The sequence below is a fragment of the Pteropus alecto genome, unplaced genomic scaffold (assembly GCF_000325575.1).
Source record: "Pteropus alecto unplaced genomic scaffold, ASM32557v1 scaffold34, whole genome shotgun sequence".
NCBI lineage: Eukaryota > Metazoa > Chordata > Mammalia > Chiroptera > Pteropodidae > Pteropus > Pteropus alecto.
In genome coordinates this window covers 4779048-4794089 of record NW_006435763.1, presented here as the reverse complement: position 1 = coordinate 4794089, position 15042 = coordinate 4779048, and the positions used below count along the sequence as shown (strand labels likewise).

At 55.9% G+C, this 15042-nt stretch overlaps 1 protein-coding gene and 1 pseudogene across 1 annotated transcript in view; one reads left to right on the top strand and one right to left on the bottom strand.

The window, feature by feature from the left end:
• ABCC6 (ATP binding cassette subfamily C member 6) overlaps positions 1 to 10214 on the top strand; it is a 47411-nt gene extending 37197 nt beyond the window's left edge. Inside the window, exons 25-32 of the mRNA XM_006910939.2 lie at positions 899 to 1098; positions 2953 to 3079; positions 4154 to 4255; positions 5061 to 5207; positions 7168 to 7326; positions 7403 to 7569; positions 9448 to 9642; positions 10106 to 10214. Coding sequence (XP_006911001.2) covers positions 899 to 1098; positions 2953 to 3079; positions 4154 to 4255; positions 5061 to 5207; positions 7168 to 7326; positions 7403 to 7569; positions 9448 to 9642; positions 10106 to 10214 — 1206 coding nt within the window. The remainder of the gene's footprint in view (positions 1 to 898; positions 1099 to 2952; positions 3080 to 4153; positions 4256 to 5060; positions 5208 to 7167; positions 7327 to 7402; positions 7570 to 9447; positions 9643 to 10105) is intronic.
• Positions 10215 to 11698: 1484 nt separating this feature from the next.
• LOC112479137 lies at positions 11699 to 11817 on the bottom strand (annotated as a pseudogene).
• Positions 11818 to 15042: the final 3225 nt, after the last annotated feature.

Sequence of the window (15042 nt, the reverse complement as noted above, 5' to 3'; positions counted from 1 at the left end):
ACCTCAACGCTCAGGCCCCCTGATTGACAGCTGCCCCTAGGAAATTGGGAGTAGATAAAACCATGGCAGTCAGACAAAAACTATGGCCACCACTGCGCTCCCAAACTATCCCAGGTGTTCCCTACCTCCTCTTGACTTGGGGGGAAGGATGCCTTCTCTGAGAGCTTGGGAGTCAGGCAGAGGTGGGTCCAGATCCAGGCTCGGCCTCTTACTTGCTATAAAGGCTTGGACCAGCTGCTTAATCCCCGTGAGCCTCAGGTGTTCCCACCTGTAAACTGAACGCCACTAATGCCCACCTCGCAATTACTGAAAACTGTTTGTAAAGAGCCTGGCACACAGCCTGGGTATTGCGGCAAATGCACGTTCCTCCCTAGCTGCCAGCTGCAACCTCAAACATATATGGTCTGTGCATCGTAATGTTCCCAGCGCTTGGCACGTAACCCTCAAGTGAAGTAAATGAATTTGACTTGGCCAAGAGCCATCCTTGCCCTTTACAGTTTTGCTCCCATGGTGACTGGCCCTGCGTGAAGCAGTTGGCCTTAGAGCTGGGAAAGCGACATTTGTACTAGATTAGTGGTTTCCCAATCGTGGCTGTAGAATCGCCCGGAAGGCGCTTTAAAAACACCAAGGCCAAGGTGACACCCCTAGAGATTCTGATTCAGCAGTTCTGGGGAGGGGGCATTGGAGGTGTTTGAACCTTCCCAGCTGATTTTAAAAAGAACCACGGAACTCTGATTCTGCGAGGAAATTAGAGCCCAGAGAGGAGAAGCAAGTGGCTGAAGGTCACGCAGCAAGCTGGTAACAGAGCCTCGTCTGGGACCCTGTACTTGGGGCTCCCTTTTCTCAAACTACCCCTCTCTGTGTCTGTGACCTCTCATCTCTCCCCGTCCTGTTTCAGAGCCTGTACGTAGCCACCTCATGCCAACTCAGACGCCTGGAGTCAGCCAGGCACGCCTTCGTGTGCTCCCACGTGGCGGAGGCATTTCAGGGCGGTGCGGTGGTCAGGGCCTTCCGGGCCCAGGGTTCCTTTGTGGCTCAGAACGACACTCACGTGGATGAAAGCCAGAGAGTCAGTTTCCCACGGCTGGTGGCTGACAGGTAGGGAGGTCGGCAGAGAACGGGATAGAGCTGAGACTAGATCCCATGGGTGCACTTGGCTTGCACTGCGAGCAGATGGAACCGGGCTCGAGGGGTCTCCAGCAGCAGGTGGGCAGGAGGTACAGATGTCAGCAAAACTGCCTTGTTTTCAGTACTAAGTGAAAACAAGAACACAGGCTTTGAGCATAGACAGACATGGTTTCAAATCCCAGCTCTGCAGCTCACTAGCCGGGTGATCGTGGGCAAGTTACGAATCCTCTTTGAGCGACATTTGTCAACTGGGGTTGTAGTCGTGGAATGACTATGAGGATTCGTAGCTAATACTTGTAAGATGCTTACTATGTGCCCGGCACAGTTCCGAGTACTCTACCTGGATTAATTTAATCCTGTTAACAACCCCACAAGGCAGAGACTGTTTTATAGAAAGTGAATCTTAGGCACAGAGAGAATTAGGAACTTGCCCAGAGCCACACAGCGAAAATGGGGTGGAGTCAAGGTTTGAGGTGCCAGAGTATGAAGAGGATTGAGCACACAGTAGGTACTCAATAAATGTGAATTCCTTTCTTCTTTCTGCCCAGATCTCTGCCCAGCTGGGCCTATCAGGCTCACTTGTTGTGGGCAATGTCTCAATTCCACATGCCTCTGAGTGGCCTGCCCTGCCCTGTCCTTGAGTCCTTGCCTAGGGAGGTGGCACCTTACGAAAAGTTAGAAAGCGCCTACTATGTGCAAGGTGCAGTGATTTCCATGCTATATATGGCATATTTCATTTGAACCTCTCAACTGTGATGAGTCAATGTTATTTCATTCCATAGATGGTTGAACTGGGATTCAAAGAGGTGTAGGGACTCCCCCAGGTCAGCTGTCTAGGATGTGGGAGGCCCTGAGTGGGTGTTTGTTTGTTCAGTCGTTATTCGATTCTTTGGAAAGGGTGCATGCTTTTTGATACTGGTCAGGCAGATGTAGCTTCAAATTCTGGTGTCGTGTGTCTGGACTCAAGCAGGTACCTAACCCTCTTGAGCCTCAGTGCCCTCATCTGTCAAATGGGGGCAACGACACCCCCCTTTGTGGGGTAGTTAGGACTAGCTGCTATATGTAGTAAAGCCCAGGGCCCCCTAAAGAGTGTTATTGTTTGGCTCACAGCCGTGTCTCTAGTACCTCCAATATGTATGGTATACAGTAGGTGCTCAATACATACCTGCTGAATGAATGAATGAATGAATGAATGGTAGGGATTCAGTAAAATGGAGTGCATCTTTATTCATCCACTCAATATACATTTGTTGAGCACCTCCTCTGGGCTGTGTCCTATGCTAGGTACTGGGGACAGAGCCATGAGCAAGTCAAAGTCACTGTCCTCATAGAGCTCACGTCTACTGATGGAGACCACTAGTCAAGGACTGATTAAACAGTTGAATTATGAAGACTGATAGCTTTCAGGAAGGACGTTATCAGTGACATGGAAAAGAAAGGGAGGAGCAATCTGAGAAGGCTCCTTGAGGAGGCGTTTGAGCCGACTTGAGCCTGAAGATAGGATGTTGGTCACGTGAAGATGGAGCTTGGGTTCCGGCAGGGGGCACACAAAGGGGCAGGGCTTGGCATATCCAGCCATAGGACGTCAGCAGCATGGTAGAGCACCTACTGTGTGCCAGGCCCTGAGCGGGGCACAGGCAACACAGAACAGCATCCACTTCCCCCACCCACTGAGCTTGGGCACAGCCTGGGGTGTGGGCGAGACCATGGCCAGGACCCCGTGGGCACTCGAGTTGGCACCATGACCGGTCCTTGTGCCCAGAGGAGCAGGGCCTGCAGAGAGGACCCCCATTGACCCCACTCTCCTCCGCCCGCCCCTCGCAGGTGGCTCGCTGCTAACCTGGAGCTCCTGGGGAATGGGCTGGTGTTCTCGGCTGCCGTGTGTGCTGTGCTGCGCAAGGCCCATCTCAGCGCCGGCCTCGTGGGCTTCTCCGTCTCCACCGCCCTCCAGGTACCCCCGACACCTCAGCCTGGGCTCCAGGGCACAGGCAGAACAGAGGCAGACACACCCCTGCCGGCAGGACCTTCGAGGCCCTGAGTCCAAACTCCCAAACAGTGAGGAGAGTCCAGCTCTTGCAAGAGCTCAGCCGAGGTGACCTTGCTGGACCTCAAGCAAGTCCTCCCTCTCGGAGCCTCAGTATCCCTCACTTCCCTAACTGAGACAAAGTATATAAAGTATATGTCCAGGTGCATTGGTAACTTTTGTTAACTATTAATAGCAATATCTAAGGCCAGATCATGACATCTGCAAAGAGAAAAAAAAGTATATACTAAGTAGCATTCATTGTGAATGAGGCATTGTTCTAAGAACGTTATAAATATTAGCTCATTTAATCCTGCTCCCAGCTCCATCAGGGGTACTGTTATTATCCCCATTTTACAGTTGAGGCAACTAAGTTTAAGGATGAAGAGAGGCAAGAAGTTGGAGGTGGTGGGGGTGTGTTACTCCATTGCACAGGCCCTGGGAGGCCTCCCTGAGGAGGGGGCTTAGGAGCTGGACAGGAAGGTGAGAGGGAGAGGGAGGGGGAGCACTCCTGGTGGAGGAAAGGCCTTGGGGTCGGGGGCAGGGTGTGCCTGGTGGGTTAGAGGAACAGCAAGCGGCAGTTGCTGGAGAGCTGGGCTGAGGAGAGACCGGAGAGAGGTGTTGGGGGAAGAGGGAGGCCTGAGCAGGAGGGAGTGTGGGCCCTGGGGAGGAGCGTGGCACGATTTCCAGGGTGATGGGGAAGCAGAGGAGGGAGCCTGTCAGGATGGAAGTCAGCGGGCCTGGGTCCTGCTGGGTGTCTTAGGCGGGCCATGCACCCTCTCTGGTCCCATCTCCCACCTGTATCAAGACGGGTTAGACAACTGATCTCTGAGGCTCTTTCCTGTTCTGCCTACTCTGACCCCACTGAAGGGAGAGAAGGTCCTAGTGGCTGCAGCCTCATCCAGTCCTCTTGTCTGCCCTGGGGTCCGCCTCAGCGGGACAGGTGCAAGCCTGCAGGGGGGCGTTGCTGAAACTGGCCTGAGGTGTCGTCTCTCGCACCAGGTGACCCAGACGCTGCAGTGGGCGGTTCGCAGCTGGACAGACCTGGAGAGCAGCATCGTGTCCGTGGAGCGGATGAAGGACTATGCCCGGACGCCCAAGGAGGTGATAGGCGGGAGACGGGGTGGAGGGCGTGTCCCCCCCACCACCACCCCAGGGACTCACAGCCGAGGGCAGTGGACCCAGGTCGACGTCTGCCATGGGCTTTGGAGCCCCCACCACTGTAGACCAGAGTCCCAGCCAGGGCCACAGTCAAGAGCACGGGGTCTGGAGCCAAGTCAAATCCTGGTTCCTTTGCTTCCTCACTTGGGCAAGGCGGGTCATTCTTCTGAGTGACAGAGACATGAGAGACAGCAATGCCACCACAGCCATGTAACAGCAACATGACTATAATGGAAGAGCACCATGGCCACTAACAATGCTAGGTGTCCTGGGAGGGTCAAATGAGGTCTCAGCAAAGGACCTAGGACAGTGTCTGGCACTCTGCACATGCTCAGTACATGTCCACTGCTCTTATTAGCCCCATTTCACAGATGGGGTCACCACGGCTCAAGGGGGCTAAGTGACCGTTCAAGGTCACAGGAATACCAATGGCAGCATTGGGATCCCTACTGCACAGACCCGCCCTCTTCACAAAGACAGAGGAGAGGGCCCACCCCACTGGGCTAACAACTAGCACTGGCCAATAATAGTACTTTAAAAAGATAAAGAGTAGCCAGCACCATCATCATTTTTACCATACAGATATCGTTTTTAGCTTTGCTATGTTCCATGCCCCACAGCAACCCTGTAAAGCAGCAGTAAATATGCCCATTTTACAGAAGAGGAAACTGAGGCTTAGAGAGGTGGATCTTTTTGTGAGAAGCCTGGGAGGAAGACTCCTCTGACGCAGTGTCCCTTCCTGCCCCAGGCGCCCTGGACACTGCCCGCCTGTGCAGCCCGGTCCCCCTGGCCTCGTGGGGGCCAGATCGAGTTCCGAAACTTTGGGCTGAGACACCGACCTGAGCTCCCGCTGGCTGTGCGGGGTGTGTCCTTCAAGATCCACGCGGGAGAGAAGGTGGGTCCCTCTCCCATAACTTCCTCCTCATGGAGGCCAAGCCACAGGGTGGCTGGTGAGGCCTCAGGACCAGGCTGGGCATCACCCCAGGGTGCAGGCCCTGAGCACCAGCTGCCTCCTCCGAATCTCCACCACACCCTAAATTGAATTTATCTTCCCCAAACCTGCTTCCACCCGGTGAGACCGACCCACCCACCTCAGTGTCTCAGATGAGGCATCGCCTGACTTCCTTCTTTCTCAAACATTAGTTGAACACCTACTATGTGTTTGGGCAGAGTGCTGAACACTCCGCATACATTATCCAGTCTGCACAGGCCCAGTTCCTGGCTTTGCCATGACCTTGAGCAAGACACGTCATGTCTTAGTCTCAGTTTTCCCATCTGTGAAATGGGAATGACAACGTCACCTTCCTAAGGTCGTGAAGTTTAACCGAGTTAACACATATGAACTGCCTGGAACGGTGCCTGGCACAGAGCAAGAGCTACAGAAATGTTTACCCGTGCTTTCCTCCATTAGTGTTTGCATTTGTACCCTGACAACAACCCCATGAGGAAAGGGCTAGCACTCTCCCAGTTTACAGATGCCCAGTCAAGCCCCTTCATGAAGTCCCTTCCCACCCCGCGACACTGTGGAGACACTTCCTCCTTCATCCTGATGGCTCCAGGGCCCCATCCGAGCCCCCATGCTCCAGTTTCTCCTGTCATCTTGAATTGAGCGGGTCATTCCCCTGCTCCAGACCCTCCACCAGCTCTCAGCCTCCCTCAGGGCGAAGCCCACAGTCCTGAGCGTGGCATTCATAATCTGGCCCAGCTCACCATTTCACTCGGTCCTTGGCCAGGGCTTAGCCAGCATCTGTGCAGCAACTGCCTCTGGGTTAGGTGGCTCCGGGTGTCGACTGAGGTAGCTTACCTGAAGTCTTCCCGCTCCCTGAGTCCTGCTTATCCTTTGAGATCTCACTCAAGTACCGCCTCCTCCGTGAAGCCTTCCCTGGTTACCCCATCAACCCCTACCCCGGGCAGCATGCACAGCACCTCCTTGCTCACCTCCATCGCTACAGGTCTAGCGCATGATGATAGGGACTGCCTGTCCGTCACACCGCCTTAACGTTAGGTTTACTCAGTTGCACTATGACCAACACAAGGCGGGTGAGCCCTTTGGAGCAAGGACTCTTTGCTTTAAGTATTCCTGGTGCCTAAAAGGGTGCTTGTCATACAGGGGGGTGGCACACATTTGATTCATTTATTAAACAAATAGTGTTGAACCCCTACCGTGTGTCAGATACTGAGCATGTAACTGTAAGCGAGAGAGAGAAAGAAAGAGGGACAGATAAAAGGATGAACAAATGGACGGAAGGGTGGAGGACTGACTGGCTGGGACGGGGGATGGATGGAAGGAAGGCTGAGGGACAGATGGATGGATGGATAGAATGTAGTGGGAGAAAGGATGAGAGATGGGTAGAAGGATAGGAGTATGGATGGAAGGGTGGTGGGTGGAAGGAAGGGAGAGGAATTGGTAGAAGGAAGGATGAGAGGGATGAGGGGCAGATGGGAGGATGGGGGCGGAAGGAGGGTGGGACATGAGTAGAATGACATGGGTCTGGAAGAAAGGATAAGGGATGATGGAGGGGTGTGGATGGGAGGATGGGGAAGGATGGAGGAACAGAGGAACGATGGGGGTATAGAAGGAAGTGCGTAATAGATGGGAAGATGCGGGAGGTGTGTTGGGATGAAGGGAAGATGGAGAATACATAGAATGTTTGCATAGATTGGTGGATGGATATATGGAAAGGTGGACAGATGGAAGGATGGATGCACCAAGAACGATGGATAGTTGGACAGATGGATCTTAGGTGCAGGGGAAACATCTCACAAAGAGATGCCCAGGACCCCTCTGGGCTGTGGCCTGCCTTCTTCTGGCCAGGACTGGTCAGAACGGGCCTTGTTCCCCTGCCCCCTGGCAGGTGGGCATCGTCGGCAGGACGGGGGCCGGAAAGTCCTCCCTGGCCGGGGGCCTGCTGCGGCTCCTGGAGGCAGCCGAGGGCGGAGTCTGGATCGACGGGGTCCCCATCACCCACGTGGGGCTGCACACGCTTCGGTCTAGGATCACCATCATCCCCCAGGTGAGGCCGAGGACGGGGTGGGCAAAGGTGGGAGCATGGCCAGGCCGAGCTCTGACTCACTGCCCCTCCTGGCCAGGACCCCATCCTGTTCCCCGGCTCTCTGAGGATGAACCTGGACATGCTACACGAGCACACGGACGAGGCCATCTGGGCGGCCTTGGAGACGGTGCAGCTCAGAGCCTTGGTGGCCAGCCTGCCCGGCCAGCTGCAGTACGAGTGCACTGACCAAGGCGATGACCTGAGGTAGGTTCACCCCATCACAGCCAGGACCTGTGGGGAGCTGAGGGGAGGGCTGAATGTGGCCAAGGCCACCACCCACTGAGGGCAATCTGCCCCGGAAGTCGGCCTCCCCCATAAATGATCGACCACCCCATTCCAGTAAAGGTCACAGGACAAGCCCCCTCACTTATCAGCAATTACAAACTCCAACACAGTCTCAGGATATCGTTTCTTCAATTCGGTCCCTAACTTTATTTGGTGGTGAAACCCAATCTCTACTTACCTGAGGCCCACTTGGCATTTATTTTGCTATGGAGATACTGAGTCTGATATTGGGCACTAACCCCCAGCTCACTGGGGATGTCGAAGTATGACTTTGAAAAAGCTTTTTAAAATTGTTGTAAAATACACATAACATGAAATTTACCATCTGACCCATGTCTAAGTACACGCTTCGGCGGTACTTCACATCCCCAGAGCTTTCTCATCTTCCCAAACTGAAGCTGGGGACCCATCAGGACAGTTCTCTATCTTCCCCTGGCAACCATCATATTTTCTTCTGTCCCTATGGATTTTACGACTCTAGGTACCTCGCTTAAATGGACTGTTACAGCATTGGTCTTTCTGTTGACTGGTGTATTTCACTCAGCATAATGTCCTCAAGGTTCACCCACGCTGTGGCATAGTACGTGTCAAAATGTCCTTCCTTTGGAAGGCTGAATCGTATTCCTGTGTGTGGGTAAACCACAGTTTGCAGCTCCAGTCACCCATTGATGGATGCTTGGGTTGCTGCCACCTTTTGGCTGTTGTGAATAGTGCTGCTATGAACATAGGTGTCCAGGCATGTGCCTTTTTGAGAAAAATGAGACGTTCTGGATTCTAAAACCTATCTGCCCCCAGAGGTGTTAGGGGAAGGGGCTGTGAGTGGCGGTGGTTTCCAAGCACGCGAGGCAGTATGGCTTGGTGGCTAAGAACATAGGCAGGCTTCAAATCTGGGCCCCCCTCACTTACCGGTTGTAGACCTTGGGCAAGTTACTTAATCTCCTGGGCCTTAGTTTTATCATCTATGTAATGAGAAGAATAGAACCTACCTATCTGAGCGAGGCTTAAGAGAGTTACACGTGTAAAGCTGTTGAAACAGTGCCTGGCACACAAGAAATAATATTCATTTGAATCCTCGAAGCTATACTCTTGCTAACCCCGTGTTTGAAGAGTTGGCATCTGACGTTCGAGGTTTACCCAGGGTCAAGGTGGTGAGGCTGGAGCAAGCAAGGCCCACCTGACACCAGCATGGCCCTACAAAGAGGTTCTGGTTCTCTAGAAAAGGTTTACTGTGAGAAGAAGCTGGGCACAGCAGGAAACAGCCCCAGACACCATTGGGTCTCCAAGCTCTGGATGCTCACTGGCCACATGACCTTAAGCCTCACCTGCCCCACCTGTAATTAGAATAAGAAAAGCTACTGTATGCTGAGAGCCTGCTCTGTGATAAGCGCGGCACTGAGCACTGAGTATACGATTGATCTCCTCCTCAAGACAAGTAAGGAAGACTCGTTAATACCTAACTCTGTGGTTCTCATGAGGATTGAATAAGTATATACCCAGCACATAAGGATGTGTCTGGCACATGGTGCAAATCACAGAATAGAAATAGAAATAGCCATTTCACAGATGGGGAAACTGAGGCACAGTGGTTTTGAATGACTTTGCCTAAAGTCGCCCGGCTCGAAAATGGCAGGATGCGGATTCCTACCAGCACTGTGGACTGGGGATCCCCGTGTGGGGATGGGCACACGCGCACCCCCCACTCCTGTGGCTGGCGTGGGGGACCCGCTTGTGGGCACACCCTGCAAATCTTGATGTGGAGACACAAACATCCGGCCTGATGGTCCCACTCATTCCCAGCCTGGGCCAGAAGCAGCTCCTGTGTCTGGCACGTGCCCTTCTCCGGAACACCCGGATCCTCATCCTGGATGAGGCTACGGCCGCCGTGGACCCGGGGACGGAGGTCCAGATGCAGGCGGCCCTCGGGAGCTGGTTTGCCCAGTGCACAGCGCTGCTCATTGCCCACCGCCTGCGCTCCGTGATGGACTGTGCCAGGTAAGCCCACTGCCGAAGCAGCTCCTGTGTCTGGCACGTGCCCTTCTCCGGAACACCCGGATCCTCATCCTGGATGAGGCTACGGCCGCCGTGGACCCGGGGACGGAGGTCCAGATGCAGGCGGCCCTCGGGAGCTGGTTTGCCCAGTGCACAGCGCTGCTCATTGCCCACCGCCTGCGCTCCGTGATGGACTGTGCCAGGTAAGCCCGCCGCCCCCAGCCGGTCCCCAGGGACCCCACCGTGGTGGAGGAAGGCATCCAGGTTTAGAGCTGCAACGGCAGTGGTAAGGATTATCGAGTGCCCATTGGTACAGGTGGCTGATGCCCGGAGGGGAAGGGACGAGCCCGAGGACACATGCCCGGCAGAGGCTTCCGACCTGGCTGTGTTCTGGGGAGCAAACCTCAGAGCAGCCAAGCGCCTGGGCTGGTGTCCCAAGAGCTGCCTGTCTCCCTCTCCCCTGCAGGGTGCTGGTCATGGATAAGGGGCAGGTGGCAGAGAGCGGCAGCCCAGCTCAGTTGCTGGCCCAGAAGGGCCTGTTTTACAGGCTGGCACAGGAGTCAGGCCTGGTCTGAGCCAGGCCCCTCAACCCGGGTCCCGCTGTGCCAGCCTGGAGAGAGGTGCCATGCTCCAGAGACACGAGTGACCCAGGGGTCAGCAGTGGCCCACAGTGTTGAGTCCAGACCTCTCTGCTCGCTGGCAGAGAAAGTAGCCAGCCGATCGTCACAGACCTGGGAAGACAGAGCAACCCTCGTGTTGGCCTGACCAGAGCCTGTCCAGCCCTGTCTACCCCGGACCCAAAGTGGACAGCAGCTCTCAGCTCTGGCTTTCCGTTGGCACTCGCCTGGGGCCCTCAGGCCCTGCCCGCACCCAGGCTCCACCGCGGACCAATGAAGTCAGAAGCCCTGGAGCTGGGGCAACGGTGTGTGTCCTTTTACAAATCAACCCTTCTGAGATGATTCTAGCTAGACAAGCAGCTGGAATCACCCCGAGTTCCTGTGTACTCTCCTCCCTGTTTCCCCCAAAGTTATACCTTGAAAAACGACAGTACGACATCACAACCAAGGCATCGGCATGTGTACAATGCAGCGTTCCAGTTTGTTCTTATTGTGTGTGTGTGAGTGTGTGTGACTTCTACGCAACTGTGTCACCGGTACAGGTTCCCGCATCCACCGCCCCAGCAGGGATGCTGAACACTTCCGTCACCACGAGGACCATTCTGTCACCCCACCCCCTCCCTCCCGCCCCTGCGCCCCTGACGTGTTATCCATTAGGGTATACTGCCTCTTTTTAAAGCTCCCCACGATTCCAGCGTGCACCAGGACCAAACCCCACGCCTCCTGTTGGAGCGTCCTGTCTGAACCGGACACGAGCCGCACCCCGCACCAAGAATGGGACAAGCACGCACCGGGCACGCTCGCCCGCTCGCTTGCTCAGCTCCGAAGGCAGGATGAGCAGAGCCAGGGCCCCTTGGCCCTGCCAGGAGAACTGGCTCCCAATTTGGCACTTTTCCTAATTTTGCCTGTTCGAGACCACATTCCGGCTTCTCGGGGGAGCCCCAGCAACAGCTGGAACGCCCAGGGTGTGTGTGTTCCCACTTCTACTCCCGAGGTGGCCACGTGGGAGACGCTGTTGGAGGTCAGAGGTCAGAGGCGGTACAGGCCCAGCGCGTGCCTCGGGGAGGGCAGTGCACGGCACACACGCGGCTGGTCCTGACACGGGGCTCACAAAACCAGCTTGGGGCGCCAGGAAAGGGGACGAGAGTCTGAAGTAGCTGAGTCGGAGGTCCCACTGCCCACTAGATGCCAGCAGTGCTCTCACCTCCAGTCGTGACAAAAACATCCTCAGAATCGCCAAATGTCCTCAGCGGACTCTAAGTCACCCAGTTGAGTCACTGGGCTGACCTGAACCCCTGCCATCAATAATCCACTGGTCCTTGGGCAGCGTTTCTGGTGCTGTGCCAGGAGGGGTCTGCGGACATCAGCCTGCATGCCGGGACACAGGGCCTCCCCTGACCCAGGTGGGTGGTGGGGACTTTCTTTTTCGTCGTCTTTTTTAACGCCTACAGCACCAAGTCTTCCTAGGTGGTCTCCCATCCAAGTATTAACCAGGCCCGACCCTGCTTAGCTTCCGAGATCAGACGAGATCAGGCATGTTCAGGGTGGCATGGCCGCAGACTAGTGGGGATTTTCTGAGGGTCCTGCTGATACAAGTTTTCCAGCCCAAGTGATCTACATCCAGACCTGATTCCAGCTTCCACCCTCCTTTGCCAAAACGTGGCCCGAGCTCACTGTGATGCCTTCCGTGTGGGGTGGGGCACCGGCACCCCTCAAAGTGCTGGCCCCTCCACTCCTGACGATCACTAGCTCCATGCCACAGACAAGAACCCTGAGGCTCAGAGCTGACGTGACCTGCCTAGGGCGCCCAGCCAGGAAGCAGTAGGGTGGGATCCTGCCCCTGTGGGGGAATCTAACACCAGAGCCCGAGTCGTCCCCTGAGGGGGGTGTCTGTCCCACTCTGCAGCACCTCTCAGCTCTCTGCCTGGCACCGAGCCACCAGGCTTCCCAGCAGAGAGACCAGAGGCGAAGGCGGTGGCAGCTGTGTGTCCGGAAATCTCGCTCACGGTCATTCAGAGCCACAAAGGCCTCTTTCACGGAGGGAGATGGTTCGCCAGGGAGCAGAGCGTGGGCCCCAGGGGCCAGGCCCACGCAAGCCCACTAACGAGGTTGCCGTTGGCCCACACCGCTGCTCCTTGGAGACCAGCCTACGAGGCCACCAGGCCACTAATCCCCCCTGCCGTGGGCCCCTGTCAGCAGGGCCTGGCTGGCCGGCGGAACACAGATCTGGGAAAGTCACATACAGACGTCCCTGGCCAGTGCCTCTCTCAGTGGGTCCTTACCCTCTCCCGTTCCACTGTCCCTGCAGACACACAAAGCTCTACATGCCTGCCCTAGCCTCTCAGGCGGTCCTCACACTGGAAGAGGAAGGCAGTAGCATTCTGCACCTGACCAGGATGCTTCGATGAGCGAGGTGCTATCATTACGCCCCCCTTACAGATAACAGGGTGATAAGCAAGGAGGGACTGAACCAGGCAGGTGAGCCCCAGAGCACATGTCCTAACCACTGTGCGACCCTGCGCCTCACATTCTTCCTTAGCTCTAGAACACCAGCTCCCCGGTGAGAGCTGACTCCTCCAGAATCCCACCCGAAGAAAAGGAAAGAGCTTTCCTTCCTTGAGCTGAGGGATTTGTGTGTGTTCACTGCATTTTCCCCAGCACCTGGCACGATGCAGAGCATACTGGAGGGTTCGTTCGTTCGGTAAATGCCAATTGCATGACTGGATAGATGGATGGATGGATGGGAGGGTGAACAGGTGGATGGATGAATAGGTAGATGGGTGGATGGACGGGTGGACAGACAGATGAAAAAATGAATGCGTGAATAGCCTCGCCGTGCCTAAAGGTATCCTAAGGGCCAGGCATGGCGCTGGGTGCTTCTCCCTGACGTTTTCATCCTCACAACTACCTGGCTGGGTAAATACAATGATCCCAGTTGTACCAGTGAGGAACCTGCGGCTTCTTCCAGTCAAGTTCTAGAGCCCTGGTGATGTCACACACGTCCCAGGCCCCGAAGCAGAGGGCTCAGTCCTGATCAGAGTATGCAGATGCCGAGTGCGTGCCGCGTGCCGTGTGCCCGTGCTCCCGCGGTGGGGAGACGGCAGGGAATAGACAGACTACGCCCCACTCCCATGCAGCTGCCACCGTGAAACAGACGCAGAACGTCGACATCTGGGGAAACGGAAAACCCCAAGGCTCCCATGCAGCTGCCACCGTGAAACAGACGCAGAACAGAACATCGACATCTGGGGAAACAGGGAAAACCCTGAGGTGCAGCTGTGCCCCACACATTGGAGGAAGAGCAGAGCGGTGAGTATGGCCGAACTGGCCTGAGGAGTGGTGGCCAGAAGGGGCAGCTGAGGGCAGAGGTCACAGGAAGCCAGGTTGTGCAGGGCCTTGTGGCTGTTCTCCCCGAGATGGGGACCCTAGGAGGATTGTGACATGTTTTTACGGGATCGCTGTGGCTGCTGGGTGGAGAATGGACTGCGGGGCAGAGGCAGGAGGCCTCTGAGTCGGCTGTCGTAGGCACACAAGGGACAGACAACGTGCCGGAAGCAGCATGGCAGCAGTGGGAGGGGTCGGAAGCGGTGGGTTCCTGGGTGTTTTGGTTGGATTCTGGAAGTCAGTCGACCTTGCGGTGGGGCCGGATACAGGGTGTGGGTGTGAGAATGAAGACAGAAAGGCAGGTTAACGCTGCGAAGCGTCAGACCAGATTCCCCACTCTGGCCTGGGGGATCCCGGGGCCTGGCACATAGCAGGTGCACGAACAAAGCTTACGTCCCCCTTTCTCCTCCCCTGGCACTGAAGCACTCACCTGCATGGGCAGGTACGCAGGCACCCCCAATCTCCCTAGCCTTGGTGCCTCTGGCTGCACCCCCTCTTCGGGGTCAGCGCTGTACCCCGCCTCCTCTTGCCCAGGACTTCTCCTGGGTACCCACAGTGCACCTCCACAGCGCACACCAGGTTGCACGCTGTTCAGGATCTGACCTGGGACCTTAATGCTCAGGGCCAGGCTCTGAGACAGAGACACACCTCGCATCCGAAACGGGCTCCCCACCTGGCCATCCAAACACTGCTTACTCCGATGGCGCTAACCCTGCCAGCTGCTCCTGCTCCGCCCCCCACCCCCAAGCACCTTCACGCTTCGCAGTCCCTAACGCAAGAGAACGACTTCAAATTGGGGGACGGGGGCAAGACTGGCGGGGCTAGGATGCTCCACCTGCGAATGGACTAGGTGCCTGGTTTTGGGGTGCAGCAGAAATGGCGTTCTCCCCCACTGCAGGCACTCCTCACTAACCAGACTCACCCAGTTCAAACTCAGAAACCCAATACCCTGGTCTCACCGCCCCACAATCCCGAACTCGGAAACCACACAAACTCACAAAGGGAGACAGACTTTCCTTTCCTGCTTCCTTTGCGGTCTGCTAGGGGCCATGTGACTCATCCTGGCCAATGAGCTGTGAGTGGAAGTGGCTGACTTCACTTCTGGTTTGAGTCACTTAAGAGTGGGTGTCAGTCGTCCACACTCTACCTTCCCATGCTGTGGCGACCTGGAAGCCAGCCCCTGGGAGGCGATGTCATAGGACTGGAAGAGTCTGGCGCTCTCAGCCGCTACACAGAAGGCGGTGGCCCTGCAGAGGAACTGTGTGCACGAGAAATAAACCCTTGCATTTATTTCCCGAGACTTGACGGCTGATTTGTTACCGCAGCACAGTCTGGCCCATACTGACTAACACAAAGGGATTCTCAAGGCCAGTTTTGGCCACGCGTGAATTTTGCCTCACCT